Here is a 27,727-nt window from a genome sequence, read left to right on the forward strand (position 1 = left end):
AGCAAGTGTCAAATTTGTAAAATTTTGAAAAAGTGTGAAGTGAAGACCAAGTTGCAGCCTTGCAAATCTGTTCAACAGAGGCCTCATTCTTAAAGGCCCAGGTGGAAGCCACAGCTCTAGTGGAATGAGCTGTAATTCTTTCAGGGGGCTGCTGTCCAGCAGTCTCATAGGCTAAACGTATTATGCTACGAAGCCAAAAGGAGAGAGAGGTTGCCGAAGCTTTTTGACCTCTCCTCTGTCCAGAGTACACGACAAACAGGGAAGAAGTTTGACGAAAATCTTTAGTTGCCTGTAAATAGAACTTCAGGGCACGGACTACGTCCAGATTATGCAAAAGTCGTTCCTTCTTTGAAGAAGGATTAGGACATAATGATGGAACAACAATCTCCTGATTGATATTCCTGTTAGAAACTACCTTAGGTAAAAACCCAGGTTTAGTACGCAGAACTACCTTGTCTGAATGGAAAATCAGGTAAGGAGAATCACAATGTAAGGCAGATAACTCAGAGACTCTTCGAGCCGAGGAAATAGCCATCAAAAACAGAACTTTCCAAGATAAAAGCTTAATATCAATGGAATGAAGGGGTTCAAACGGAACCCCTTGAAGAACTTTAAGAACCAAGTTTAAGCTCCACGGAGGAGCAACAGTCTTAAACACAGGCTTAATCCTAGCCAAAGCCTGACAAAAAGCCTGGACGTCTGGAACTTCTGCCAGACGTTTGTGTAAAAGAATAGACAGAGCAGAAATCTGTCCCTTCAACGAACTAGCAGATAAGCCCTTTTCTAAACTTTCTTGTAGAAAAGACAATATCCTAGGAATCCTAACCTTACTCCATGAGTAACTCTTGGATTCACACCAATATAAATATTTCCGCCATATTTAATGGTAAATTTTTCTGGTAACAGGTTTCCGAGCCTGTATTAAGGTATCAATAACCGACTCCGAGAAGCCACGCTTTGATAGGATCAAGCGTTCAATCTCCATGCAGTCAGCCTCAGAGAAATTAGATTTGGATGATGGAAAGGACCCTGAATGAGAAGGTCCTGTCTCAGAGGCAGAGACCATGGTGGACAGGACGACATGTCCACTAGGTCTGCATACCAGGTCCTGCGTGGCCATGCAGGTGCTATCAGAATCATCAATGCTCTCTCTTGTCTGATCTTGGCAATCAGTCGAGGTAGCAGCGGAAATGGTGGAAACACATAAGCCATGTTGAAAACCCAAGGGGCTGCTAGAGCAGCTCCTCCCCTCCTCTATCAGCGCCGCTCCCGGGTCCCTTGACCTGGATCCGTAACAAGGAAGCTTGGCGTTCTGGCGAGACGCCATGAGATCCAGTTCTGGTTTGCCCCAACGATGAATCAGTTGAGCGAAGACCTCCAGATGAAGTTCCCACTCCCCCCGGATGAAAAGTCTGGCGACTTAGAAAGTCCGCCTCCCAGTTCTCCAAGCCTGGGATGTAGATCGCTGACAGGTGGCAAGAGTGAGACTCTGCCCAGCGAATTATCTTTGAGACTTCTAACATCGCTAGGGAACTCCTGGTTCCCCCTTGATGGTTGATGTAAGCCACAGTCGTGATGTTGTCCGACTGAAATCTGATGAACCTCAGTGTTGCTAACTGAGGCCAAGCTAGAAGAGCATTGAATATTGCTCTCAACTCCAGAATATTTATTGGGAGGAGTTTCTCCTCCAGAGTCCATAATCCCTGAGCCTTCAGGGAGTTCCAGACTGCGCCCCAACATAGAAGGCTGGCATCTGTTGTTACAATCGTCCAATCTGGCCTGCGAAAGGTCATACCCTTGGACAGATGAACCTGAGAAAGCCACCAGAGAAGAGAATCTCTGGTCACTTGATCCAGATTTAGTAGAGGGGACAAATCTGAGTAATCCCCATTCCACTGACTTAGCATGCATAATTGTAGTGGTCTGAGATGCAGGCGCGCAAATGGTACTATGTCCATTGCCGCTACCTTTAAGCCGATTACTTCCATGCACTGAGCTACTGACAGGCGTGGAATGGAATGAAGGACACGGCAAGCATTCAGAAGCTTTGATAACCTGGACTCCGTCAGGTAAATCTTCATCTCTATAGAATCTATAAGAGTCCCCAGGAAGGGAACTCTTGTGAGTGGTAATAGAGAACTCTTTTCCACGTTCACCTTCCACCCATGTGACCTCAGAAATGCCAGAACTATCTCTGTATGAGACTTGGCAATTTGAAAACTTGACGCTTGTATCAGAATGTCGTCTAGGTACGGAACCACCGCTATGCCTCGTGGTCTTAGCACCGCCAGAAGTGAGCCCAGAACCTTTGTAAAAATTCTCGGGGCCGTAGCTAACCCGAAGGGAAGAGCTACAAATTGGTAATGCCTGTCTAGAAAGGCAAATCTTAGGTACCGATAATGATCTTTGTGAATCGGTATGTGAAGGTAGGCATCCTTTAAGTCCACTGTGGTCAAGTATTGACCCTCTTGGATCATGGGTAGGATGGTTCGAATAGTTTCCATTTTGAATGATGGAACTCTTAGGAATTTGTTTAAGATTTTTAGGTCCAAGATTGGTCTGAAGGTTCCCTCTTTCTTGGGAACCACAAACAGATTTGAGTAAAAACCTTGCCCTTGTTCCGTCCGTGGAACTGGGTGGATCACCCCCATTACTAAGAGGTCTTGTACACAACGTAGAAATGCCTCTTTCTTTATTTGGTTTGCTGATAACCTTGAAAGATGAAATCTCCCTTGTGGAGGAGAAGCTTTGAAGTCCAGAAGATATCCCTGAGATATGATCTCCAACGCCCAGGGATCCTGGACATCTCTTGCCCAAGCCTGGGCGAAGAGAGAAAGTCTGCCCCCCACTAGATCCGTTTCTGGATAGGGGGCCCTCTCTTCATGCTGTCTTAGTGGCAGAAGTAGGTTTTCTGGCCTGCTTGCCCTTGTTCCAGGACTGGTTAGCTTTCCAGCCCTGTCTGTAACGAGCAACAGTTCCTTCCTGTTTTGGAGCGGAGGAAGTTGATGCTGCTCCTGCCTTGAAGTTACGAAAGGCACGAAAATTAGACTGTTTGGCCTTTGATTTGGCCTTGTCCTGAGGAAGAGTATGACCATTACCTCCAGTAATGTCAGCAATAATTTATTTCAAGCCGGGCCCGAATAAGGTCTGCCCTTTGAAAGGAATATTAAGCAATTTAGATTTAGAAGTCACGTCAGCTGACCAGGATTTAAGCCATAGCGCTCTGCGCGCCTGGATGGCAAATCCGGAGTTCTTAGCCGTTAGTTTGGTTAAATGTACAACGGCATCAGAAACAAATGCGTTAGCTAGCTTAAGTGCTTTAAGCTTGTCCATAATCTCACCCAATGGAGCTGTGCGAATGGCCTCTTCCAGAGACTCAAACCAGAATGCCGCAGCAGCAGTGACAGGCGCAATGCATGCAAGGGGCTGTAAGATAAAACCTTGTTGAACAAACATTTTCTATTGGATCCGAAAAAGCACAACTATCCTCCACCGGGATAGTGGTACGTTTAGCTAAAGTAGAAACTGCTCCCTCCACCTTAGGGACTGTCTGCCATAAGTCTCGTGTGGTGGCGTCTATTGGAAACATTTTCCTAAATATCGGAGGAGGGGAAAAGGGCACACCAGGTCTATCCCACTCCTTGCTAATAATCTCTGTAAGCCTTTTAGGTATAGGAAAAACGTCAGTACACACCGGCACCGCATAGTATCTATCCAGCCTACATAATTTCTCTGGAATTGCAACCGTGTTACAATCATTCAGAGCCGCTAATACCTCCCTTAACAATACACGGAGGTTCTCAAGCTTAAATTTAAAATTAGAAATCTCTGAATCCGGTCTCCCTGGATCAGATCCGTCACCCACAGAATGAAGCTCTCCGTCCTCATGTTCTGCAAATTGTGACGCAGTATCGGACATGGCTCTCACATCATCAGCGCGCTCTGTCCTTAACCCAGAGCTATCGCGCTTGCCTCTTAATTCTGGCAACTTAGATAATACTTCTGTCATAACAGCAGCCATGTCTTGCAAAGTGATTTGTAAGGGCCTCTCTGATGTACTTGGCGCCACAATATCACGCACCTCCTGAGCGGGAGGCGAAGGTACTGACACGTGAGGAGAGTTAGTCGGCATAACTTCCCCCTCGTTGTCTGGTGATAATTTCTTTACAGATAAAGATTGACTTTTATTTAAAGTGACATCAATACATTTAGTACACATATTTCTATGGGGCTCCACATTGGCCTTCAAACATAGTGAACAAACAGATTCATCTGTGTCAGACATGTTTAAACAGACTAGCAATGAGACTAGCAAGCTTGGAAAATCCTTTCAAATAAGTTTACAAGCATGTGCGAGAACAGCCAGTGGATCTTAGTTACTTCTGCTAAGATCATAGAAAACGCAGGCAGATTCTTCTTCTAAATACTGCCTGAGAGAAAAAACAGCACACTCCGGTGCCATTTAAAATAACAAACTTTTGATTGAAGAAATAATTAAGTATAAAAACTCCACACTCCTCTCACACCTTCCTACTATGTTGAGTGTTGCAAGAGAATGACTGGATATGACGTGGAGGGGAGGAGCTATATAGCAGCTCTGATTTGGGTGATCCTCTTGCAACTTCCTGTTGGGAAGGGAATATATCCCATAAGTAATGGATGATCCGTGGACTGAATACACTTAACAAGAGAAAAAAGTACAAATACCCCCCCCCCAACATTAAAACCCACCACCCACACAACCAACCCTACTCTAAAACCCACCCAATCCCCCCTTAAAAAAAAAACCCCTTGAAGATCACCCTACCGTGAGACGTCTTCACCCAACTGGGCAGAAGTGGACCTCCAGACGGGAAGAAGTCTTCACCCAACCAGGCAGAAGTGGACCTCCAGACGGGCAGAAGTCTTCATCCATCCGGCGCGGGTCCATCTTCAAGACATCCGACGCGGAGCATCCTCTTCTTTCTTCGTCCGACGACTGAATGAAGGTTCCTTTAAATGACGTCATCCAAGATGGCGTCCCTTCAATTCCGATTGGCTGATAGAATTCTATCACGGTAGAAAAAATCCTATTGGCTGATGCAATCAGCCAATAGGATTGAAGTTCAATCTTATTGGCTGATCCAATCAGCCAATAGGATTGAGCTGGCATTCTATTGGCTGTTCCAATCAGCCAAAAGAATGCCAGTTCAATCCTATTGGCTGATTGCATCAGCCAATAGGATTTTTTCTACCTTAATTCCGATTGGCTGATAGAATTCTATCAGCCAATCGGAATTGAAGGGACACCATCTTGGATGACGTCATTTAAAGGAACCTTCATTCAGTCGTCGGACGAAGAAAGAAGAGGATGCTCCGCGTCGGATGTCTTGAAGATGGACCTGCTCCGCGCCGGATGGATGAAGATAGAAGATGCCGTCTGGATGAAGACTTCTGCCCGTCTGGAGGTCCACTTCTGCCCGGGTGGGTGAAAACTTCTACCAGTCTGGAGGTCCACTTCTGCCCAGTTGGGTGAAGACTTCTGCCCAGTTGGCTGAAGACTTCTGCCCAGTTGGGTGAAGACTTCTGCCCAGTTGGGTGAAGACTTCTGCCCAGTTGGGTGAAGACTTCTGCCCAGTTGGGTGAAGACTTCTGCCCAGTTGGGTGAAGACTTCTGCCCAGTTGGGTGAAGACTTCTGCCGGTAGGGTGATCTTCAAGGGGTTAGTGTTAGTTTTTTTTTAAGGGTTGATTGGGTGGGTTTTAGAGTAGGGTTGGTTGTGTGGGTGGTGGGTTTTAATGTTGGTATTTGTACTTTTTTTTTTTTACAGGTAAAATAGCTGATTACTTTGGGGCAATGCCCCGCAAAAGGCCGTTTTAAGGGCTATTTGTAATTTAGTGTAGGGTAGGGCTTTTTTTTATTTTGGGGGGCTTTTTTATTTTGTTAGGGGGATTAGAGTAGGTGTAATTAGTTTAAGAATCTTGTAATTATTTTATTATTTTCTGTAATTTAGTGTGGGGGGGGGGGTTCCGTACTTTAGATAATTTAATTTAATTGTAATTAATTGTATTTAATTTATTTAATTATAGTGTAGTGTTAGGTGTAATTGTAACTTAGGTTAGGTTTTATTTTACAGGGAAATTTGTCTTTATTTTAACTAGGTAGTTATTAAATAGTTAATAATTATTTAGTAACTATTGTACCTAGTTAAAATAAATACAAACTTGCCTGTAAAATTAAAATAAACCCTAAGATAGCTACAATGTAACTATTAGTTATATTGTAGCTAGCTTAGGGTTTATTTTATCGGTAAGTATTTAGTTTTAAATAGGAATTATTTAGTGAATTGTAGTAATTTTATTTAGATTTATTTAAATTATATTTAAGTTAGGGTGTGTTAGGGTTAGACTTAGGGGTTAATTACTTTATTAAAGTAGTGGCGACGTTGGGGGCGGCAGATTAGGGGTTAATAAATGTAGGTATGTGTCGGCGATGTTAGGGCCGGCAGATTAGGTGTTAATAATATTTAACTAGTGTTTGCGATGCGGGAGTGCAGCAGTTTAGGGGTTAATATATATTATAGTGGCGGCGATGTCCGGTTCGGCAGATTAGGGGTTAAAATATTTAATTTATTGTTTGGGATGTGGGGGGGGGGGGGGCTCGGTTTAGGGGTTAATAGGTAGTTTATGGGTGTTAGTGTACTTTTGAGCACTTTAGTTAAGAGTTGTATGCTACGGCGTTGTAGTGTAAAACTCTTAACTACTGACTTTAAAATGCGGTATCAGTCTTGACAGGAGAGGGTTTACCGCTCACTTTTGGTCAGACTCTTAATACCAGTGCTATGCAAGTCCCATTGAAAATATAGGATACGCAATTGACATAAGTGGATTTGTGGTATTTCCGAGTCTGGCCAAAAAAGTGAGCGGTACACCTGTCCCTGCAAGACTCGTAATACCAGCGGGAGTTAAAAAGCAGCGTTGGGACCGGCCAACGCTGCTTTTTAACCCTAACGCACAACTCGTAATCTAGCCGAGAGCTTTTAAAGGCCCATTGAAACCTCCCCCAATTTCAGCCAACCATAGCTGTCCATATAACACACCCACAAAACACATGCAATAGTCATTAATCAAATAATCTGTGAACATATACATACAAAGTGTAAAAGCACTAACAGTTATGAAGGCTATATATCTCATATTCAGTGGCCAAAACCAGTACCGTCAAGGACTAGCTAACAACTACGTATAAACCGAAGACCTGGGCAGACAAACAAACAAAACGCCCAATCACCCCAAGGGCCAATCACCATGGTCAGGGTGTGTCTCAACCCCACACGCAATATCACCCATATCTCTCTAGGGGCGGGCCGGATTACACCTCTAGCACTTACCAACCTATCACAAACGCACCACAACAACTGAAGAGGCGAAGAGAAGGCAACGCCATCACGGCTATCAATCACCCTCCACGTTGTCAAACAGGCAGGGCCAATCGGTATCATACTACGTCACCAAAGGGGGAGGTATAGCCCCACACACACCTCAGAGCTATCACCATGGTCAGGGCGTACCTCAACCCCACACGCAATATCATCAATAACTCTCTAGGGGTGGGCCAAATTATACTTCTACCACATACCAACCTATCACAAACGTACCTCGACAACTGAAGAGGCAACACCAACAAGGCTAACAAACACCCTCCACGCTGTCAAACAGGCAGGCCCAATCGGTATTGCACTACGTCACCAAAGGGGGCGGTATAGCCCCACACACACCTCCGAGTTGTCAAAAAGGAAGGAAAGGGCGTGATACATTGATAAACAAAAACAAATAGCACTATCATAAGGGGAACCTATCGAAAATCAAGCTCCTCGCAAAATATAGCAACACCCTTGCACTTAAAGCCCAGATTTTCGGTTTATCCGTAGTTGTTAGCTAGTCCTTGAGGGGAGGGTTCAATGGGCCTTTAAATGCTCTGTTTGTTAATTTTTTGTTTGTCAGAGGAAGGGACTGTGTTTGGTCCCGAAACGTCACAAGGAATAAAAACTTTTTGTTTGCCACAGTCGTCTAAACACCAGTGAGTGCTTATTGCTTTGAGTTTAGGTATATATATATATATATATATATATATATATATATATATATATATATATATATATATATATATATTTATTTATATAGGAATATCTATTTAAAAATACTTAGAACATATTCTGCTATGTGGAGAACATTGGAATGACAAATGTTTACAGCAAATACCCAAACAAAAAGGTATTAGCGCACATCGATTTTCAAAAGCACAACATATTTTTAAAACTGCTGCAAAAAATTGCCTGTGTATATAAACATTTTTGTAAGGTGTGCTAAACCAAATTTTGTAAATGTATTAAAACATAATTAGGGAGACTGCCCAGCTCCCATTTGTTAAAGCACCCCACCCTAGCTCAGGTGTGCTCATGAGTTGGAAGCAGGAATGATTCAGCCCTCTGAGGCAAAGGACTGTAGTGTTAGGACCAGTCTATATTGGGGCACCTAGTAAGTTGGTGACTGGCTAAGCAGAATATGGCCATATTGTGTGACTAAGATCCTAATTATATTTAAAAAGAATTGTTGACTCTTGATGTGTTTGCAGGCAATTTTTTGCAGCAGTTCAAAAAATATGTTGTGCTTTTGAAAATGGATGTGCGCTAATACCTTTTTGTTTGTGTATTGACTAGGTCATATTGGCAGCACTTCCAAAGATGTGTATATAAACTTTTTGTAAGGTGTGCTAACCAAATTTTGTAAATGTATTAAAATATTTAAAGCAAATACATAGTTAAAACCTTTATTAAATGCACTTATATATCTATATCTATATATATATATATATATCTTATGTGTGTACATATGTATCTATGTGTTTATATGTGTATATGCCTGTAAATACATGTGCACACATATACCTCTATATATATATATATATATATATATATATATATATATATATATATATATATATATATATATATAAATACACATTTAGAAATGTATATGTATGTATCTCTATGTTAAAGCCCTTTGCCTGCCTTTTTTCCTTCTAACACTTGAAACCTCATATTTTTGAGCCCTTAAAACTTTTTATTGAAAATGTTTTTAAAAAATATTCTTCTATTAGCTAGTGTTACTATGAGTGTAACTATACTTTGTGATGTATTTTTGAGTTTTGTGCAACTTTTTAGTTTCGCGAAACCGTTAACCAGAGCTCTGAGGACGCAGTAATCATTCTTGCGTAAATCATGATTGTGCTTAAGTGATTGTGTTTACTTTCAACTCTTAATACCAGCGGTAAGACCGACAAGCGCAAACAACCGTGATAAACCCCTCCACTTGTAATCTGGTCCTTTATTGGAAGGAGGGCAATATCTCAGTCAAAAGTTCTTGCGCTTAATTTATTCTGTATTACAGGTGGAATGTATCTGTTGTCATTTACATCTCTTCTCTGCTAAAGTTCAGTATTTATTGCTGCTTTGTAGTAAAGCTGCCGACCAAGATCTTCCTACATTTTGTTTATGCCACACTAATAGGAGAAACGTATTCAGCAGCAAGTCTTGTACCTTTCTATTAGGGATCTAAAAATAAATAAAATAAATGTGTTTGCTTGTCAGTTACTAAACATTCAGTTAAACAAATAAAGATCATGACGGTTGATACTTAGAAGTCCATAATATTTATTGTTAAAAAAAATACACATGAACTTGATGTTTGCTTTGACATAGTTTGTCAGAAAGCTGTTACATTTTTACACCACTTTCTAACTTTCTAAATGCTATACATATTAATACATTCTTTTCTCGTGCCTAAACTATGTGGCTCCTCAACATTCCGTCTGGCCCTTACAAATGTAACACACAAATCTGCACACTCTCTTGCTGCTTTGTCACAATTATGCAACAGAATGTTGCTAATTGCTACTGTGATTGTGTTCCTGTATGCAGCACATTAACCCTTTAGGTTTGAGTATGTGTCATCAAATTGGCTTTTTAAAGTAAAAATTAGTAGGAAGAGACAATTTCCTACATTAAGACTTTCAGCATATTTAAATACATAGTGAAAGTTGCACTCATTGTACACCATCATTGTGTTCCAGAAAAAGAAGTGGCCTGTGATAAAAGCACAAGCAATTGGGTAAATCTTTCTTGCGCTGCTAATTTTAAAGGTAAGCTAAATCTCCTATGATATTCCCCCTTTAAATATCAATTCGTGATGGACAGAAAAGAGAAGTGGTAGGAGAAAAAGCGCAAATTGATGCTTAAACCTATATGAGTATGTCTTTTAGAAAGGAAAAATATTACTTCCAATACGTATTTTTGCTAAATTATGCCATGAAGAAAACGGATTGTATCCGTGTATTAATGTCTAAGAGTATTTAAGACAGACAGCTAAAAGTACTGATTCAAATAAATTATATTTAATATGTTAAAACAAATGGTCTAAACGTTTCTAGTCATAGGCTCAAAGTACTGATTCAAATAAATTATATTTAATAAGTTAAAACAAATGGTCTAAATGTTTCTAGATGTTTCTAGTCATAGGCTCATTAATATAAAAAATGTAAATTTGTTACAAATGGAATATAAAAAATGTAAATTTGTTACAAATGGTCGTCTGGAAACATCCAATTTTTTCCTTTTCCCCTCTTTTTAAACAGGGTACCCTGAACATTTTAACCTTATTTGGTCGGCCGACCTTCGCTCTGTATTTACTGTAACAAATTAAAAAAATTTGTATTAATGAGCCTATGACTAAAAACGTTTAGACCATTTGTAACAAATTTACATTTTTTATATTAATGAGCCAATGACTAGAAACATTTAGACCATTTGCTTTAACTTATTAAATATAATTTATTTGAATGAGTACTTTGAGCCTATGACTAGAAACGTTTAGACCATTTGCAACAAATTTACATTTTTTATATTAATGAGCCTATGACTAGAAACATTTAGACCATTTTGTTTTAACATATTAAATATAATTTATTTGAATCAGTACTTTTAGCTGTCTGTCTTAAATACACTTAGGCATTAATACACGGATATAATCCGTTTTCTTCATGGCATAATTTAGCAAAAAGACTTCATTTTTAGTTTAAATAAGTATTGGAAGTAATATTTTTCCTTTCTAAAAGACATACTTATATATGTTTAAGCATCCATTTACGCTTTTTCTCCTACCACTTCTCTTTTCTGTGATAAAAGCATACACATGTATGTCTGTTTCTCATTGGCTTACCAGCTGTATACTCTGAATTGGTAGAGCAGCAAAAATTGAGTATAAATTTAACCCCTTTGTAAGTGTTCAGAAATAGGGAAATAAAGTAGTTTTTAAAATTAAAATAATCTAATAAAAAAGAGCAATTTTTAAAATTTGTTCCAGCTGGTTTCTAGACCTCTGGGAAGTTTATCAATGTGTAAGGAAAGTGCAAATCTGATTTGTTGTTGTGCTTTTTTTGAAAGCTAAAATGTCCCTTCGTTAACACTGATTTGGTGAAAGATTTTCACAAAGTATAAATAAAAAACATATGTTAAACCTCACATAGGACATTAAAAAAACTTATTTTCATGCAATTCAAGTTTAGACATTAAAGGGATATGAAACTCTAAATAATATATTTTTCAGCAATGGAAAGTTTGAGAGAATAATAAATTATCAAATGCCTTCATTTTTCCATTTCATTTTCATTTGAGAAATTTTACTTGAAAATCTAACTCCTTTCCAAGCCCCTCTATTCATCTCATTATGCAAGTCCTCTTGTGGAGGGCTACCTAGGTAGGCTGAAATCTTAACCGCACGTGGCTCCTATATTATAATCTCAAGCTGTTTAATATCCCTTTAAACACAAACTGGAATCTGCATGAAACCAAAGCTACATATCTGAGAAGCATTTTGCAAAAAACAATGCAGGTTTCTTTGTTGAATGCATTTATCTCTATTCTGCCTCCCAGGCCCTTGAATGCTTTGAATTAAATTAGTACATTTTTTAGGGAACTTTTCCCTTATTTTGTATAATGTGACAGCCATCAACCAATCACAAAACGGCTGAACGTATATATTGTGAACTCTTGAACATGCTTTGTAGAAGCTGCTGCTTCAGAAACTGTGCATATGAAAACAGAATTTATGCTTACCTGATAAATTACTTTCTCCAACGGTGTGTCCGGTCCACGGCGTCATCCATAACTTGTGGAAATATTCTCTTCCCCTACAGGAAATGGCAAAGAGCACAGCAAAAGCTGTCCATATAGTCCCTCCTAGGCTCCGCCCACCCCAGTCATTCGACCGACGGACAGGAGAAAAAAAAAGGAGAAACCATAGGGTGCCGTGGTGACTGTAGTTAAAGAAAGAAATTCATCAAACCTGATTAAAAAAACCAGGGCGGGCCGTGGACCGGACACACCGTTGGAGAAAGTAATTTATCAGGTAAGCATAAATTCTGTTTTCTCCAACATTGGTGTGTCCGGTCCACGGCGTCATCCATAACTTGTGGGAACCAATACCAAAGCTTTAGGACACGGATGAAGGGAGGGAGCCAATCAGGTTACCTAAACAGAAGGCACCACGGCTTGCAAAACCTCTCTCCCAAAAATAGCCTCCGAAGAAGCAAAAGTATCAAATTTGTAGAATTCGGCAAAAATGTGCAGGGAAGACCAAGTCGCTGCCTTACATATCTGATCAACAGAAGCCTCGTTCTTGAAGGCCCATGTGGAAGCCACAGCCCTAGTAGAGTGAGCTGTGATTCGTTCGGGAGGCTGCCGTCCGGCAGTCTCGTAAGCCAATCGGATGATGCTTTTCAGCCAAAAGGAAAGAGAGGTAGCAGTAGCTTTTTGACCTCTCCTCTTGCCAGAATAAACGACAAACAGAGAAGACGTTTGTCTGAAATCCTTTGTTGCTTCTAAATAGAACTTTAAAGCACGTACTACATCTAAATTATGTAACAAACGTTCCTTCTTTGAAACTGGATTCGGACACAAAGAAGGCACAACTATTTCCTGGTTAATATTCTTGTTGGAAACAACCTTTGGAAGGAAACCAGGTTTAGTACGCAAAACAACCTTATCTGAATGGAACACCAGATAGGGCGGGTTACACTGCAGAGCAGATAACTCAGAAACTCTTCTAGCAGAAGAAATAGCAACCAAAAACAGAACTTTCCAAGATAACATCTTGATATCTATGGAATGTAGAGGTTCAAACGGAACCCCTTGAAGAACTGAAAGAACTAAATTCAGACTCCAGGGAGGAGTCAAAGGTCTGTAAACAGGCTTGATCCTGACCAAAGCCTGAACAAAAGCTTGAACATCTGGCACAGCTGCCAGTCGTTTGTGTAACAAGACAGATAAAGCAGAAATCTGTCCTTTTAGAGAACTCGCTGATAATCCCTTATCCAAACCTTCTTGGAGAAAGGAAAGGATCCTAGGAATTTTAATCTTACTCCATGAGAATCCCTTGGATTCACACCAACAGATATATCTTTTCCATATTTTATGGTAAATTTTTTCTAGTTACAGGTTTTCTGGCTTGTACCAGAGTATCTATTACAGAATCCGAAAACCCACGCTTAGATAAAATCAAGCGTTCAATTTCCAAGCCGTCAGCTGGAGAGAAACTAGATTTGGATGTTCGAATGGACCCTGTACTAGAAGATCCTGTCTCAAAGGTAGCTTCCATGGTGGAGCCGATGACATATTCACCAGGTCTGCATACCAAGTCCTGCGTGGCCACGCAGGAGCTATCAAAATCACTGAGGCCCTCTCCTGTTTGATCCTGGCTACCAGCCTGGGAATGAGAGGAAACGGTGGAAACACATAAGCTAGGTTGAAGGCCCAAGGCGCTACTAATGCATCCACTAGAGTCGCCTTGGGATCCCTGGATCTGGACCCATAGCAAGGAACCTTGAAGTTCTGACGAGACGCCATCAGATCCATGTCTGGAATGCCCCATAATTGGGTCAACTGGGCAAATATCTCTGACGACTCAGATAATCCGCCTCCCAGTTTTCCACTCCTGGGATGTGGATCGCAGATAGGTGGCAGGAGTGATCCTCCGCCCATTTTATGATTTTGGTCACTTCTCTCATCGCCAGGGAACTCCTTGTTCCCCCCTGATGGTTGATGTAAGCAACAGTCGTAATTTTGTCTGATTGGAATCTTATGAATCTGGCCTTTGCTAGTTGAGGCCAAGCCCTGAGAGTATTGAATATTGCTTTCAGTTCCAGAATGTTTATCGGGAGAAGAGACTCTTCCCGAGACCATAGACCCTGAGCTTTCAGGGAATCCCAGACCGCGCCCCAGCCCACTAGACTGGCGTCGGTCGTGACGATGACCCACTCTGGTCTGCGGAAGATCATTCCCTGGGACAGGTGATCCTGGGTTAGCCACCAACGGAGTGAGTCTCTGGTCTTCTGATCTACTTGAATCACTGGAGACAAGTCTGTATAGTCCCCATTCCACTGTTTCAGCATGCACAGTTGTAATGGTCTTAGATGAATTCGCGCAAAAGGAACTATGTCCATTGCTGCAACCATCAACCCTACTACTTCCATGCACTGAGCTATGGAAGGTTGTGGAACAGAGTGAAGAACTTGACAAGCGTTTAGAAGTTTTGACTTTCGTTTTGACTTTCTGACATCTGTCAGGAAAATCTTCATTTCTAAAGAATCTATTATTGTCCCCAAGAAAGGAACTCTTGTCGACGGAGACAGGGAACTTTTTTCTATGTTCACCTTCCACCTGTGAGATCTGAGAAAGGCCAGAACGATGTCTGTGTGAGCCTTTGCCTTTGAAAGAGACGACGCTTGTATCAGAATGTCGTCCAAGTAAGGTGCCACTGCAATGCCCCTTGGTCTTAGAACTGCTAGAAGGGACCCGAGTACCTTTGTGAAAATCCTTGGAGCAGTGGCTAGCCCGAATGGGAGAGCCACAAACTGGTAATGTTTGTCCAGAAAGGCGAACCTTAGGAACTGATGATGATCTTTGTGGATAGGAATATGTAGATACGCATCCTTTAGATCCACGGTAGTCATAAATTGACCCTCCTGGATTGTAGGTAAAATCGTTCGAATAGTTTCCATTTTGAACGATGGCACTCTGAGAAATTTGTTTAGAATCTTCAAAATCCAGAATTGGTCTGAAGGTTCCCTCTTTTTTGGGAACTACAAACAGATTTGAGTAAAACTCCAGTCCTTCTTCCACAGTTGGAACTGGGTGTATCACTCCCATTTTTAACAGGTCTTCTACACAAGGTAAGAATGCCTGTCTCTTTATTTGGTTTGAAGATAAGTGAGACATGTGGAACCTTCCCTTTGGGGGTAGTTCCTTGAATTCCAGAAGATAACCCTGAGAAACTATTTCTAGTGCCCAGGGATCCTGAACATCTCTTGCCCAAGCCTGAGCGGAGAGAGTCTGCCCCCTACTAGATCAGGTCCCGGATCGGGGGCTACTCCTTCATGCTGTTTTGGTAGCAGCAGCAGGCTTCTTGGCCTGCTTACCCTTGTTCCAGCCTTGCATCGGTTTCCAAGCTGGTTTGGTTTGCAAAGCATTACCCTCTTGTCTAGAGGCTGCAGAGTTGGAGGCCGGTCTGTTCCTGAAATTGCGAAAGGAACGAAAATTAGACTTATTCTTGGCCTTGAAAGGCCTATCTTGCGGGAGGGCATGGCCCTTACCCCCAGTGATGTCTGAAATAATCTCTTTCAATTCTGGCCCAAAAAGGGTTTTACCCTTGAAAGGGATATTAAGCAATTTTGTCTTGGAAGATACATCCGCTGACCAAGACTTTAGCCAGAGCGCTCTGCGCGCCACAATTGCAAACCCTGAATTTTTCGCCGCTAATCTAGCTAACTGCAAAGCGGCATCTAAAATAAAGGAATTAGCTAACTTAAGTGCATGAATTCTGTCCATAACCTCCTCATACGGAGTTTCTCTATTGAGCGACTTTTCTAATTCCTCGAACCAGAACCAAGCTGCTGTAGTGACAGGAATAATGCACGAAATAGGTTGCAGGAGGTAACCTTGCTGTACAAAAATCTTTTTAAGCAAACCCTCCAATTTTTTATCCATAGGATCTTTGAAAGCACAATTATCCTCGATAGGAATAGTAGTGCGCTTGGCTAGTGTAGAAACTGCCCCCTCAACCTTAGGGACTGTCTGCCATAAGTCCTTTCTGGGGTCGACCATAGGAAATAATTTCTTAAATATAGGAGGGGGGACAAAAGGTATGCCGGGCTTCTCCCACTCCTTATTCACTATGTCCGCCACCCGCTTGGGTATTGGAAAAGCGTCGGGGTGCATCGGAACCTCTAGGAACTTGTCCATCTTGCACAATTTTTCTGGAATGACCAGGTTGTCACAATCATCCAGAGTAGATAGCACCTCCTTAAGCAGTGCGCGGAGATGCTCTAATTTAAATTTAAATGTCACAACATCAGGTTCTGCCTGTTGAGAAATTCTACCTGAATCAGAAATTTCCCCATCTGACAAAACCTCCCTCATGGCCACTTCAGATTGATGTGAGGGTATGACAGAGCAATTATCATCAGCGCCCTCCTGCTCTACAGTGTTTAAAACAGAGCAATTGCGCTTTCTCTGAAATGCAGGCATTTTGGATAAAATATTTGCTATGGAGTTATCCATTACTGTCGTCAATTGTTGCATAGTAACAAGCATTGGCGCGCTTGAAGTACTAGGGGTCTCCTGCGTGGGCAAAACTGGTGTAGACACAGAAGGAGATGATGTAGAACTATGTCTACTCCCTTCATCTGATGAATCATCTTGGGCAACTTTACTATCTGTGGCAGTACTGTCCTTACTTTGTTTGGACGCTATGGCACAATTATCACACATATTTGAAGGGGGAGACACATTGGCTTCCATACATACAGAACATAGTCTATCTGAAGGCACAGACATGTTAAACAGGCTTAAACTTGTCAATAAAGTACAAAAACCGTTTTAAATCAAAACTGTTACTGTCTCTTTAAATTTTAAACAGGGCACACTTTTTACTGAATATGTGAAAAACTATGAAGGAATTGTTCAATTTTAACCAAATTTTCACCTTAAAATGAGGAAACCGGAGCCGTTTACAGTTTTAACCCCTCTACAGTCCCAGCTCCAGCCTTTGCTGCGACTTTACCAAACCCAGGGGGTATACGATACCAAATGAAGCCTTCTAGGAACCTTTTCAACTACTTCCAGACCCATACACATGCAGCTGTTCTCAAAAGTAACTGCGCAGTAATGGAGCGAAAATTAGGCTCTGCCTACTACAGAGAAGGCCCTCCTGACTGGGAAGGTGTCTAAACCAGTGCCTGACGTAAAAAAACGTTCCCCAAAGTTATAAAGTGTGAATTTCAACATCAAACTGTATAAAATGCCCAAAAAATCGATCTAGCCCATAAAAGTGTCTACCAGCTTTATAGCCCATATTAAAGGGACAGTTTACTCAAAAAAATTCTACCCTTTAATTTGTTCCCAATGATCCACTTTACCTGCTGGAGTGTATTAAATTGTTTAAAAGTAGCTCCTTTACCCTTATATTGGCATTTGAAATTGTTAATTTAGCATGTGGTATCCCCACCTATTCTGAAAGTTTGTGGCCGCGCGTACCAGCTATAGATAAGCTTTGTAAACACAGCCAGCAAAAGAAATTACACTCTCAGTGTGATAAAGCAGAGATAAGGTAATACAATGTTGATTTTCCATTGTTCTCTCAAAGTATTGGTGATTGTTTTAAGGACAGATATAAGATAGAGAAGCAGGTATATGTGCACAATGTGATACAGTAATGAGATCTGATTATACCTACAAGCTCAACCTATTTTATTAGGCTGTGGCTTCAAAACACAAAATCAGAGCTTTAATATACAGAAATAAATCTTAAAAAGCTAATTTTCATACATTTTTTACTCTGCAATTGGTAAAAAAAGCAATTGTTAACACATTAAGGGAAAAACTATTTTACAGTATACTGTCCCTTTAAGCCCTTTATTCTGTTTGAGACTAAGAAAATGGCTTACCGGTCCCCATGAGGGGAAAATGACAGCCTTCCAGCATTACACAGTCTTGTTAGAAATATGGCTAGTCATACCTTAAGCAGAAAAGTCTGCCAACTGTTCCCCCCAACTGAAGTTATCTCATCTCAACAGTCCTATGTGGGAACAGCAAACAATTTTAGTTACTGCTGCTAAAATCATACTCCTCTCACAAACAGAACTCTTCATCCTTTTCAGTTTCAGAGTAAATAGTACATACCAGCACTATTTTAAAATAACAAACTCTTGATAGTAGAATAAAAAACTACAACTAAACACCACATACTCTTCACCATCTCCGTGGAGATGCTGCTTGTTCAGCGGCAAAGAGAATGACTGGGGTGGGCGGAGCCTAGGAGGGACTATATGGACAGCTTTTGCTGTGCTCTTTGCCATTTCCTGTAGGGGAAGAGAATATTCCCACAAGTTATGGATGACGCCGTGGACCGGACACACCAATGTTGGAGAAATATTGTTAATTTGATAATGGAATTCAATTAGAAAGTTGTTTCTTTTTAAATTGTATCCTCTATATGAAAGTTTAATTATGCCTTTAGTGTCCTTTTAAGGTTATATATGACCAAGAGGGCTGTATGTGTAAGATGTATTTTACAGCTTAAAGGGACAGTCTAGGCCAAAATAAACTTTCATGATTCAGATAGAGCATGTAATTTTAAACACTTTTCCAATTTACTTTTATCACCAATTTTGCTTTGTTCTCTTGGTATTTTTAGTTGAAAGCTTAACCTAGGAGGTTCATATGCTAATTTCTTAGACCTTGAAGCCCACCTCTTTCAGATTGCATTTTAACAGTTTTTCACCACTAGAGGGTGTTAGTTCACATATTTCATATAGATAACACTGTGCTCGTGCACGAGAAGTTATCTGGGAGCAGGCACTGATTGGCTAGACTGCAAGTCTGTCAAAAGAACTGAAAAAAGGGGCAGTTTGCAGGGGCTTAGATACAAGATAATCACAGAGGTTAAAAGTATATTATTATAACTGTGTTAGTTATGCAAAACTGGGAAATGGGTAATAAAGGGATTATCTATCTTTTTAAACAATAACAATTCTGGTGTCGACTGTCCCGTTAAGAAAAAAAAAGAAGAAATACAGCAAATGTGTTATATTTTCATTAAAGGGACACTCAAGTCAAAATAAACTTATGATTCAGATAGAGCAGCAGTTATAAGGCACTTTCCAATTTACTTCCATTATCAAATTTTGCACAGTCTTTTTATATTGACACTTTCTGGGGAACAAAATCCTACTGAGCATGTGCGCAAGCTCACAGGGTATATGTATGCTAGTCTGTGATTGGCTGATGTCTGTCACATGATACAGGGACCCAGAAAATGGGAGAAAAAATAAATTTGTCAGAAAAAAACAATCTACTGCTTATTTGAAATTCAGAGTAGGTGTTAAATCATTGTCTTTTTATTATGCACTTGATAAATATGCAATTCTACTGCATTGAGTGGTCCTTTAAGTAAAGTCATTGGGGAGACTGAATTTTGCATTTATTGTATATTTAAATATTCATGATCTTGCATTACATCTACAATGGCATCATGTGACCAGATTTATCAAGCAGTTGTATCATAACCTTGCAAAAGTTACTGATTATACTTACTGAGCGGTGCATGCAGAGCTACATGCTCCTGGTACGGAGTGTAATATTTATACTGTTTGCCGCAGAATTCACACGTATAATTGCCAGTTTCTGAGGAAGTAAAGAATAAGAGAAAGCAAAGCAGATTTAAATAGCCCTTTGGTTCTGCACATGCAAATAGATCTCAGATATAGTTCACTAACATGTTAATGAGTATACTGGAAAGCAAACTGCAAAGAGTCGTTATTTTGCTTTTCCTGAACAATAGACATAAATAAAACTCAGACACATTCATGAGAGATTAGTAGGACAGTAAAGAAAAACAGAATTTATGTTTACCTGATAAATTACTTTCTCCAACGGTGTGTCCGGTCCACGGCGTCATCCTTACTTGTGGGATATTTTCTTCCCCAACAGGAAATGGCAAAGAGCCCAGCAAAGCTGGTCACATGATCCCTCCTAGGCTCCGCCTTCCCCAGTCATTCGACCGACGTAAAGGAGGAATATTTGCATAGGAGAAATCATATGATACCGTGGTGACTGTAGTTAAAGAAAATAAATTATCAGACCTGATTAAAAAACCAGGGCGGGCCGTGGACCGGACACACCGTTGGAGAAAGTAATTTATCAGGTAAACATAAATTCTGTTTTCTCCAACATAGGTGTGTCCGGTCCACGGCGTCATCCTTACTTGTGGGAACCAATACCAAAGCTTTAGGACACGGATGAAGGGAGGGAGCAAATCAGGTCACCTAGATGGAAGGCACCACGGCTTGCAAAACCTTTCTCCCAAAAATAGCCTCAGAAGAAGCAAAAGTATCAAATTTGTAAAATTTAGTAAAAGTGTGCAGTGAAGACCAAGTCGCTGCCTTACATATCTGATCAACAGAAGCCTCGTTCTTGAAGGCCCATGTGGAAGCCACGGCCCTAGTGGAATGAGCTGTGATTCTTTCAGGAGGCTGCCGTCCGGCAGTCTCGTAAGCCAATCTGATGATGCTTTTAAGCCAAAAAGAGAGAGAAGTAGAAGTTGCTTTTTGACCTCTCCTTTTACCAGAATAAACAACAAACAAGGAAGATGTTTGTCTAAAATCTTTTGTAGCATCTAAATAGAATTTTAGAGCACGAACTACATCCAAATTGTGCAACAAACGTTCCTTCTTTGAAACTGGATTCGGACACAAAGAAGGCACGACTATCTCCTGGTTAATGTTTTTGTTAGAAACAACTTTCGGAAGAAAACCAGGTTTAGTACGCAAAACCACCTTATCTGCATGGAACACCAGATAAGGAGGAGAACACTGCAGAGCAGATAACTCTGAAACTCTTCTAGCAGAAGAAATTGCAACCAAAAACAAAACTTTCCAAGATAATAACTTAATATCAACGGAATGTAAGGGTTCAAACGGAACCCCCTGAAGAACTGAAAGAACTAAATTGAGACTCCAAGGAGGAGTCAAAGGTTTGTAAACAGGCTTGATTCTAACCAGAGCCTGAACAAAAGCTTGAACATCTGGCACAGCCGCCAGCTTTTTGTGAAGTAACACAGACAAAGCAGAAATCTGTCCCTTCAAAGAACTTGCAGATAATCCTTTCTCCAAACCTTCTTGAAGAAAGGATAGAATCTTAGGAATTTTTATCTTGTCCCAAGGGAATCCTTTAGATTCACACCAACAGATATATTTTTTCCATATTTTATGGTAGATTTTTCTAGTTACAGGCTTTCTGGCCTGAACAAGAGTATCAATGACAGAATCTGAGAACCCTCGCTTTGATAAAATCAAGCGTTCAATCTCCAAGCAGTCAGTTGGAGTGAGACCAGATTCGGATGTTCGAACGGACCTTGAACAAGAAGGTCCCGTCTCAAAGGTAGCTTCCATGGTGGAGCCGATGACATATTCACCAGGTCTGCATACCAAGTCCTGCGTGGCCACGCAGGAGCTATCAAGATCACCGATGCCCTCTCCTGATTGATCCTGGCTACCAGCCTGGGGATGAGAGGAAACGGTGGGAATACATAAGCTAGGTTGAAGGTCCAAGGTGCTACTAGTGCATCTACTAGAGTCGCCTTGGGATCCCTGGATCTGGACCCGTAGCAAGGAACCTTGAAGTCCTGACGAGAGGCCATCAGATCCATGTCTGGAATGCCCCACAACTGAGTAATTTGGGCAAAGATTTCCGGATGGAGTTCCCACTCCCCCGGATGAAATGTCTGACGACTCAGAAAATCCGCTTCCCAATTTTCCACTCCTGGGATGTGGATTGCAGACAAGTGGCAGGAGTGAGTCTCCGCCCATTGAATGATTTTGGTCACTTCTTCCATCGCCAGGGAACTCCTTGTTCCCCCTTGATGGTTGATATACGCAACAGTCGTCATGTTGTCCGATTGAAACCGTATGAACTTGGCCTTTGCTAGCTGAGGCCAAGCCTTGAGAGCATTGAATATCGCTCTCAGTTCCAGAATATTTATCGGGAGAAGAGATTCTTCCCGAGACCAAAGACCCTGAGCTTTCAGGAGTCCCCAGACCGCGCCCCAGCCCACCAGACTGGTGTCGGTCGTGACAATGACCCACTCTGGTCTGCGGAAGCTCATCCCCTGTGACAGGTTGTCCAGGGACAGCCACCAACGGAGTGAATCTCTGGTCCTCTGATCTACTTGTATCGTCGGAGACAAGTCTGTATAATCCCCATTCCACTGACTGAGCATGCACAGTTGTAATGGTCTCAGATGAATCCGCGCAAAAGGAACTATGTCCATTGCCGCGACCATCAAACCTATTACTTCCATGCACTGCGCTATGGAAGGAAGAGGAACAGAATGAAGTACTTGACAAGAGTTTAGAAGTTTTGATTTTCTGGCCTCTGTCAGAAAAATCCTCATTTCTAAGGAGTCTATTATTGTTCCCAAGAAGGGAACTCTTGTTGACGGAGATAGAGAACTTTTTTCTACGTTCACTTTCCACCCGTGAGATCTGAGAAAGGCCAGGACAATGTCCGTATGAGCCTTTGCTTGTGGAAGGGACGACGCTTGAATCAGAATGTCGTCCAAGTAAGGTACTACTGCAATGCCCCTTGGTCGTAGCACCGCTAGAAGGGACCCCAGTACCTTTGTGAAAATTCTTGGAGCAGTGGCTAATCCGAATGGAAGTGCCACAAACTGGTAATGCTTGTCCAGAAAGGCGAACCTTAGGAACCGATGATGTTCCTTGTGGATAGGAATATGTAGATACGCATCCTTTAAATCCACCGTGGTCATGAATTGACCTTCCTGGATGGAAGGAAGAATTGTTCGAATGGTTTCCATTTTGAACGATGGAACCTTGAGAAACTTGTTTAGGATCTTGAGATCTAAGATTGGTCTGAATGTTCCCTCTTTTTTGGGAACTATGAACAGATTGGAGTAGAACCCCATCCCTTGTTCTCCTAATGGAACAGGATGAATCACTCCCATTTTTAACAGGTCTTCTACACAATGTAAGAATGCCTGTCTTTTTATGTGGTCTGAAGACAATTGAGACCTGTGGAACCTCCCCCTTGGGGGAAGCCCCTTGAATTCCAGAAGATAACCTTGGGAGACTATTTCCAGCGCCCAAGGATCCAGAACATCTCTTGCCCAAGCCTGAGCGAAGAGAGAGAGTCTGCCCCCCACCAGATCCGGTCCTGGATCGGGGGCCAACATCTCATGCTGTCTTGGTAGCAGTGGCAGGTTTCTTGGCCTGCTTACCTTTGTTCCAGCCTTGCATTGGCCTCCAGGCTGGCTTGGCTTGAGAAGTATTACCCTCTTGCTTAGAGGATGTAGCACTTGGGGCTGGTCCGTTTCTGCGAAAGGGACGAAAATTTGGTTTATTCTTAGCCTTGAAAGACCTATCCTGAGGAAGGGCGTGGCCCTTGCCCCCAGTGATATCAGAAATAATCTCTTTCAAGTCAGGGCCAAACAGCGTTTTCCCCTTGAAAGGAATGTTAAGCAATTTGTTCTTGGAAGACGCATCAGCTGACCAAGATTTTAGCCAAAGCGCTCTGCGCGCCACAATAGCAAACCCAGAATTTTTCGCCGCTAATCTAGCCAATTGCAAAGTGGCGTCTAAAGTAAAAGAGTTAGCCAATTTGAGAGCATGAATTCTGTCCAAAATCTCCTCATAAGAAGAATCTTTATTGAGTGCCTTTTCTAGTTCATCGAACCAGAAACACGCTGCTGTAGTGACAGGAACAATGCATGAAATTGGTTGTAGAAGGTAACCTTGCTGAACAAACATCTTTTTAAGCAAACCCTCTAATTTTTTATCCATAGGATCTTTGAAAGCACAACTATCTTCTATGGGGATAGTGGTGCGTTTGTTTAGAGTAGAAACCGCCCCCTCGACCTTGGGGACTGTCTGCCATAAGTCCTTTCTGGGGTCGACCATAGGAAACAATTTCTTAAATATAGGGGGAGGGACGAAAGGTATGCCGGGCCTTTCCCATTCTTTGTTTACAATGTCCGCCACCCGCTTGGGTATAGGAAAAGCTTCGGGGGGCCCCGGGACCTCTAGGAACTTGTCCATCTTACATAATTTCTCTGGAATGACCAGATTCTCACAATCATCCAGAGTAGATAACACCTCCTTAAGCAGAGCGCGGAGATGTTCCAATTTAAATTTGAATGTAATCACATCAGGTTCAGCTTGTTGAGAAATTTTCCCTGAATCTGAAATTTCTCCCTCAGACAAAACCTCCCTGGCCCCCTCAGACTGGTGTAGGGGCACTTCAGAACCAATATCATCAGCGTCCTCATGCTCTTCAGTATTTTCTAAAACAGAGCAGTCGCGCTTTCGCTGATAAGTGGGCATTTTGGCTAAAATGTTTTTGATAGAATTATCCATTACAGCCGTTAATTATTGCATAGTAAGGAGTATTGGCGCACTAGATGTACTAGGGGCCTCCTGTGTGGGCAAGACTGGCGTAGACGAAGGAGGGGATGATGCAGTACCATGCTTACTCCCCTCACTTGAGGAATCATCTTGGGCATCATTTTTTCTAAATTTTGTGTCACATAAATCACATCTATTTAAATGAGAAAGAACCTTGGCTTCCCCACATACAGAACACAGTCTATCTGATAGTTCAGACATGTTAAACAGGCATAAACTTGATAAAGTACAAAAAACGTTTTAAAATAAAACCGTTACTGTCACTTTAAATTTTAAACTGAACACACTTTATTACTGCAAATGTGAAAAAGTATGAAGGAATTGTTCAAATTTCACCAAAATTTCACCACAGTGTCTTAAAAGCTTAAAAGTATTGCACACCAAATTTGAAAGCTTTAACTCTTAAAATAACGGAACCGGAGCCGTTTTTATATTTAACCCCTATACAGTCCCTGGTATCTGCTTTGCTGAGACCCAACCAAGCCCAAAGGGGAATACGATACCAAATGACGCCTTCAGAAAGCCTTTTCTATGTATCTGAGCTCCTCACACATGCATCTGCATGTCTTGCTTCCCAAAAACAACTGCGCAATAGAGGCGCGAAAATGAGGCTCTGCCTATGATTAGGGAAAGCCCCATTAGAAAAAGGTGTCCAATACAGTGCCTGCCGGTTATTTTACATAATTCCCAAGAATAAAATAACTCCTCAAAGCTATGAAGTATTAAAAATGCTTATATTCGTTTTAGCCCAGAAAATGTCTACCAGTCTTAAAAGCCCTTGTGAAGCCCTTTATTCTTATGTAATAAAAATGGCTTACCGGATCCCATAGGGAAAATGACAGCTTCCAGCATTACCTAGTCTTGTTAGAAATGTGTCATACCTCAAGCAGCAAAAGTCTGCTCACTGTTTCCCCCAACTGAAGTTAATTCCTCTCAACAGTCCTGTGTGGAAACAGCCATCGATTTTAGTAACGGTTGCTAAAATCATTTTCCTCTTACAAACAGAAATCTTCATCTCTTTTCTGTTTCAGAGTAAATAGTACATACCAGCACTATTTTAAAATAACAAACTCTTGATTGAAGAATAAAAACTACATTTAAACACCAAAAAACTCTAAGCCATCTCCGTGGAGATGTTGCCTGTACAACGGCAAAGAGAATGACTGGGGAAGGCGGAGCCTAGGAGGGATCATGTGACCAGCTTTGCTGGGCTCTTTGCCATTTCCTGTTGGGGAAGAGAATATCCCACAAGTAAGGATGACGCCGTGGACCGGACACACCTATGTTGGAGAAATTAGTTTTCTAGACAAAATACACAAGAAATACTTTGGAAAGCCTGGAACATTTTCCTACTGAAAAGTTGTACATGGAATATTGCAATGGAAGATGCCACAATTACACTGCTTGGGCAAATATCCAAACTCAAATGTCCAAGCTCAGTGTTTGCTAAATGTTGAATATTAATCACAACCTGCGATAATAGCAAAATTAGCTGAGCTACAACATCCTGATCCTCATTCTGTGTACAACACTTCTATAGTAAATTTTGATTGTAAAGATTTTTTTCCGGCTTTTTATTTTATATTTTATAACCCATGTTGCAAACCTAGGTTTTAGCATAGGGCAAATTTATGTGGACACGTTTAAAATCTGACATTGTAAATGCTTCTCTTTTATCAAATTATTGGCAAAACACGCAAAAAGGAGATGGGGGGGTAGATTTATCTTACCCGGACGGACATGATTCGCTATAGCGAATCATGTCTGCCCTGCATCTAGTGAAATGCTTGTGCAATTTTGCCCCCTGCACATTTGCGGCCGCTAGCAGGGGGTGTCAATCATCCTGATCGTATCTTATCAGGATGATTGCTGTCCGCCACCTTTAGAGGTGGCGAATGAGTTAAGGAGCAGCGGTCTTTCTCGTCTGAAATTTCGGTGGTAGACTGCAGCATCCGTTGCTTAATAAATCTACCCCAGGATGTTTGTATATAGGTGGAATGGTGACATTGTGAGGATAGTCTAATGCTAATGCCGCTGATTTAAAAAAAGTAATTAGTCTGCATGTATTTAATTATAGGATTTCTCATTACTAATTTAATATTTACTAAGGAAGAGCTGGAAAAACAACATTTATGCTTACCTGATAAATTTATTTATTTCTTGACACGGTGAGTCCACGGACCATCAGTAATTACTGTTGTGAATATCACTCTTGGCCAGCAGGAGAAGGCAAAGAGCAACACAGCAAAGCTGTCAAGTATCACTTCCCTTCCCTCAACCCCCAGTCATTCGACCAAAGGAAAGAAAAGAAGAAACACAAGGTGCAGAGGTGCCTGAGGTTTACACAACAAAAAACTGTTTGAAAAACCAGGGCGGGCCGTGGACTGACCGTGTCAAGAAATAAATACATTTATCAGGTAAGCATAAATTTTGTTTTCTTTCTAATGACACGGTGAGTCCATGGATCATCAGTAATTACTGTTGGGAACCAATACCCAAGCCAGAGGACACCTAAACAGAAGGCACCACTGTTTGAAGAACCTTTCTCCCAAAAGAAGCCTCAGCCAAGACAAAAGTATCAAATTTATAGAATTTTGAAAAAGTGTGAAGAGAGGACCAAGTTGCGGCCTTGCAAATCTGTTCCACAGAATCTCAATTTTGAAGGCCCAGGAAGAAGAAACAGCCCTTGTGGAATGAGCCGTGATTCTCTCAGGAGCCTGTTGTCCAGCAGATTTATAGGCCAAACGAATTATACTCCTCAGCCACAGAGAAACAGAAGTAGCCGTAGCTTTTTGAACCTTCCGTTTCCCAGAGAAAATAACAAACAAAGCAGAAGACTGGCGAAAATCCTTAGTCGCCTGCAAATAGAATTTCAACGCACGCACCACATCTAGGTTGTGCAGTAAACGCTCTTTAAAACCAAAAACCCCAGCCACCCAAACACCTCAGTAGCTTTACTAAGGGGGCCTACTTGTCCTGCATAAATTCTCCCCAACACAGTCCACAGTGCAGTGGCAAACTGCCTGTTTATATTAAACGCTTCTCCACTGGGTAAAAATAAACGTCCCTTTTAAGCAGCACATAGCTGCAGAAGTGACAAATTCTCCTTTCCCAGAAAAATAAATAGGACACTTACCTTAAAACCATCTGACCGGCAGGAG

General features: G+C 41.4%; 1 protein-coding gene across 5 annotated transcripts in view; it reads right to left on the reverse strand.

The window, feature by feature from the left end:
- The window catches only part of ZNF618 (zinc finger protein 618), a 692,337-nt gene that overhangs the window by 177,058 nt on the left and 487,552 nt on the right, over positions 1 to 27,727 (reverse strand). For all 5 annotated transcript variants that reach the window (XM_053696021.1, XM_053696019.1, XM_053696018.1 and 2 more), the window contains exon 8: positions 19,684 to 19,773. In XM_053696021.1, the coding sequence (XP_053551996.1) occupies positions 19,684 to 19,773 (90 nt within the window). The remainder of the gene's footprint in view (positions 1 to 19,683; positions 19,774 to 27,727) is intronic.

Source organism: Bombina bombina, chromosome 12 (assembly GCF_027579735.1).
Source record: "Bombina bombina isolate aBomBom1 chromosome 12, aBomBom1.pri, whole genome shotgun sequence".
Taxonomy (NCBI): domain Eukaryota; kingdom Metazoa; phylum Chordata; class Amphibia; order Anura; family Bombinatoridae; genus Bombina; species Bombina bombina.